The following is a 5,000-nucleotide window of genomic DNA, read 5'->3' as shown; positions in this document are numbered from 1 at the left end:
GTTGACATTTCTGTCTTAATAACTGAGGGGATTTTGATCAGAGGAAGGTTAAGTTTAAAATAAAAATGTTTAAATGTAATATATTTTTCTCCTGGTCCTTATTTTAAATGGGTCATAAAAATATCAATAATTATCGATATCGACCGATATGAAACACTGATATCGTGATACAGTTTTCAGCCATATCGCCCAGCCTTAGTGAGGAGTGAGTGTCTATAATCCGGAAGCGTGTCTGTGTGTGAGGAGTGTGTATACTGCAGAAGCATGTCTGTGTGTGTGAGGAGTGTCTATACTGCAGTAGCGCGCGTGTGTGTGAGGAGTGAGTGTCTATACTGCAGGTGTGTGTGTGTGAGGAGTGAGTGTCTATACTGCAGAAGTGTGTGTGTGTGAGGAGTGTCTATACTGCAGAAGTGTGTCTGTGTGTGTGAGGAGTGTCTATACTGCAGTAGCGTGTGTGTGTGTGTGTGTGTGTGTGTGTGTGTGTGTGTGTGTGTGTGAGGAGTGAGTGTCTATACTGCAGGTGTGTGTGTGTGTGTGAGGAGTGAGTGTCTATACTGCAGAAGTGTGTGTGTGAGGAGTGAATGTCTATACTGCAGAAGTTTGTGTGTGTGTTAGGAGTGAGTGTCTACACTGCAGAAGCGTGTGTGTGTGTGTGAGGAGTGAGTGTCTATACTGCAGAGGCAAGTGTGTGTGTGTGAGGAGTGAGTGTCTATACTGCAGAAGCATGTGTGAGTGTGTGAGGAGTGAGTGTCTATACTGCAGAAGCATGTGTGTGTGTGAGGAGTGAGTGTCTATACTGCAGAAGCATGTGTGAGTGTGTGAGGAGTGAGTGTCTATACTGCAGAAGCATGTGTGAGTGTGTGAGGAGTGAGTGTCTATACTGCAGAAGCATGTGTGAGTGTGTGAGGAGTGAGTGTCTATACTGCAGAAGCATGTGTGAGTGTGTGAGGAGTGAGTGTCTATACTGCAGAAGCATGTGTGAGTGTGTGAGGAGTGAGTGTCTATACTGCAGAAGCGTGTGTGTGTGTGTGAGGAGTGAGTGTCTATACTGCAGAAGCATGTGTGAGTGTGTGAGGAGTGAGTGTCTATACTGCAGAAGCGTGTGTGTGTGTGTGAGGAGTGAGTGTCTATACTGCAGAAGTGTGTGTGTGAGGAGTGAATGTCTATACTGCAGAAGTTTGTGTGTGTGTTAGGAGTGAGTGTCTACACTGCAGAAGCGTGCGTGTGTGTGTGTGTGAGGAGTGAGTGTCTATACTGCAGAGGCAAGTGTGTGTGTGTGAGGAGTGAGTGTCTATACTGCAGAAGCATGTGTGAGTGTGTGAGGAGTGAGTGTCTATACTGCAGAAGCATGTGTGTGTGTGAGGAGTGAGTGTCTATACTGCAGAAGCATGTGTGAGTGTGTGAGGAGTGAGTGTCTATACTGCAGAAGCATGTGTGAGTGTGTGAGGAGTGAGTGTCTATACTGCAGAAGCATGTGTGAGTGTGTGAGGAGTGAGTGTCTATACTGCAGAAGCGTGTGTGTGTGTGTGAGGAGTGAGTGTCTATACTGCAGAAGCATGTGTGAGTGTGTGAGGAGTGAGTGTCTATACTGCAGAAGCATGTGTGAGTGTGTGAGGAGTGAGTGTCTATACTGCAGAAGCATGTGTGAGTGTGTGAGGAGTGAGTGTCTATACTGCAGAAGCGTGTGTGTGTGTGTGAGGAGTGAGTGTCTATACTGCAGAAGTGTGTGTGTGAGGAGTGAATGTCTATACTGCAGAAGTTTGTGTGTGTGTTAGGAGTGAGTGTCTACACTGCAGAAGCGTGCGTGTGTGTGTGTGAGGAGTGAGTGTCTATACTGCAGAGGCAAGTGTGTGTGTGTGAGGAGTGAGTGTCTATACTGCAGAAGCATGTGTGAGTGTGTGAGGAGTGAGTGTCTATACTGCAGAAGCATGTGTGTGTGTGAGGAGTGAGTGTCTATACTGCAGAAGCATGTGTGAGTGTGTGAGGAGTGAGTGTCTATACTGCAGAAGCATGTGTGAGTGTGTGAGGAGTGAGTGTCTATACTGCAGAAGCATGTGTGAGTGTGTGAGGAGTGAGTGTCTATACTGCAGAAGCATGTGTGAGTGTGTGAGGAGTGAGTGTCTATACTGCAGAAGCGTGTGTGTGTGTGTGAGGAGTGAGTGTCTATACTGCAGAAGCATGTGTGTGTGTGAGGAGTGAGTGTCTATACTGCAGAAGCCTGCGCGTGTGTGTGTGTGTGTGTGTGTGAGGAGTGAGTGTCTATACTGCAGAAGCGTGTGTGTGTGTGAGGAGTGAGTGTCTATACTGCAGAAGCATGTGTGTGTGTGAGGAGTGAGTGTCTATACTGCAGAAGCCTGCGCGTGTGTGTGTGTGTGTGTGTGTGTGTGTGAGGAGTGAGTGTCTATACTGCAGAAGTGTGCGTGTGAGAGAGGGAGAGAGAAAAGAGACAGGTGTGAATGAGTGATTGTGTATACTGTCTTATACTGTGTGTGTGTGTGTGTCACACCGTGGACTGATTGCTGCTGCCGTTTCTCCTGCGTGTGCTTGGTGATGGAGGAGGACTGCGTGAAGCACACACCAGATGCAGCATATGGAACTCATCCTGCTGTGGAGGAACCACACTGTTGATGACTTCACACACTCACAGGTCACATAATTAATCACCATTGAGTATTTCCACTTTGTACGATGTGCAGCAGCTACCTTTCTGAGCACGTCTCGAAGCTTACAGTGATCCTGGAGCAGCTTTCCAGAGTACACCAACCTCTGATCCTTCGAGCGCTGCGATACACACACACACACACACACACACACACACACACACACACCAACTTCAGCTTCCAGGACTGGAACAGCAAGAATACAGTGAAAGCTGTACTAAAGAAAGAAATAAATACAAAACACCAACAAGTTGTTCATGTCACTCGAACAAAAAGAAAGAGTTCCATATAATGCACATGAACCCATAAATAATTGCCCCCCGGACAAGATTTCAGAGTGTGAGACTAATAATAAAGATGAGAGCAATAATACTAATAATAACAATGACGTACAGCTCCGACTCTTTACCTCACATAAAACTCCTCTTCTAAAAAAATAAATATGTAGATGTCGACTCAATCTACAAAACTTTAGACAATTATACTGATCTCTCTGGACAAGCACTAGAATTATATTCAGTTCCAGATACAAAGGGGTGCCAATACTTATTGCTCTAGGTGTAACATGAACTGTGATGTGCCCTGCTTTCTGCTAGATTTATAGAGATTATCCTGTATGCAAGCACACACACAACCTCAGTACATATACACACACAACTCAGTACACACACAAACACAACCTCAGTACATATACACACACACAACCTCAGTAAATATACACACACAACCTCAGTACATATACACACACACAACCTCAGTACATATACACACACAACCTCAGTACATATACACACACAACCTCAGTACATATACACACACACACACAACCTCAGTAAATATACACACACAACCTCAGTACATATACACACACACACAACCTCAGTAAATATACACACACAACCTCAGTACATATACACACACAACCTCAGTACATATACACACACAACCTCAGTACATATACACACACAACCTCAGTACATATACACACACAACCTCAGTACATATACACACACAACCTCAGTACATATACACACACACACACACCTCAGTACATATACACACAACCTCAGTACATATACACACACAACCTCAGTAAATATACACACACAACCTCAGTACATATACACACACACAACCTCAGTACATATACACACACAACCTCAGTACATACACACACAACCTCAGTACATATACACACACACACACCTCAGTACATATACACACACAACTCAGTACACACACAAACACAACCTCAGTACATATACACACACAACCTCAGTACATATACACACACAACCTCAGTACATATACACACACACACAACCTCAGTAAATATACACACACAACCTCAGTACATATACACACACAACCTCAGTACATATACACACACACACACAACCTCAGTACATATACACACAACCTCAGTACATATACACACACCTCAGTAAATATACACACACAACCTCAGTACATATACACACAACCTCAGTACATATACACACACACAACCTCAGTACATATACTGTACACACAACCTCAGTACATATACACACACACAACCTCAGTACATATACTGTACACACAACCTCAGTACATATACACACACACACAACCTCAGTACATATACACACACACAACCTCAGTACATATACACACACAACCTCAGTACATATACACACACAACCTCAGTACATATACACACAACCTCAGTACATATACACACACACAACCTCAGTAAATATACACACACACAACCTCAGTAAATATACACACACAACCTCAGTACATATACTGTACACACAACCTCAGTACATATACTGTACACACAACCTCAGTACATATACACACAACCTCAGTACATATACACACACACACACAACCTCAGTACATATACACACACAACCTCAGTACATACACACACACAACCTCAGTACATACACACACACAACCTCAGTACATACACACACACAACCTCAGTACATATACACACACACACAACCTCAGTACATATACACACAACCTCAGTACATATACACACACACAACCTCAGTACATATACTGTACACACAACCTCAGTACATATACACACACACACACACACAACCTCAGTACATACACACACAACCTCAGTACATATACACACACACACACAACCTCAGTACATATACACACACAACCTCAGTACATATACACACACAACCTCAGTACATATACACACACACAACCTCAGTACATATACACAGACACACACACAACCTCAGTACATATACACACACAACCTCAGTACATATACACACACACACAACCTCAGTACATATACACACACAACCTCAGTACATA

At 43.7% G+C, this 5,000-nt stretch overlaps 1 protein-coding gene across 1 annotated transcript in view; it reads right to left on the bottom strand.

Moving 5' to 3' along the window:
- Positions 1–5,000, bottom strand: part of LOC132857205 (homocysteine-responsive endoplasmic reticulum-resident ubiquitin-like domain member 2 protein) — an 18,119-nt gene that overhangs the window by 10,192 nt on the left and 2,927 nt on the right. Inside the window, exons 3-4 of the mRNA XM_060887216.1 lie at positions 2,704–2,781; positions 2,507–2,605 (exon numbers count right to left, since the gene is read on the bottom strand). Of these exons, the coding sequence (XP_060743199.1) occupies positions 2,507–2,605; positions 2,704–2,781 (177 nt within the window). The remainder of the gene's footprint in view (positions 1–2,506; positions 2,606–2,703; positions 2,782–5,000) is intronic.

The sequence above is a fragment of the Tachysurus vachellii genome, chromosome 14, assembly GCF_030014155.1.
Source record: "Tachysurus vachellii isolate PV-2020 chromosome 14, HZAU_Pvac_v1, whole genome shotgun sequence".
Classification (NCBI taxonomy): Eukaryota; Metazoa; Chordata; class Actinopteri; order Siluriformes; family Bagridae; genus Tachysurus; species Tachysurus vachellii.
Note: the sequence above shows the minus strand (reverse complement) of the source record. Positions and strands in the feature narration are given on the sequence as shown.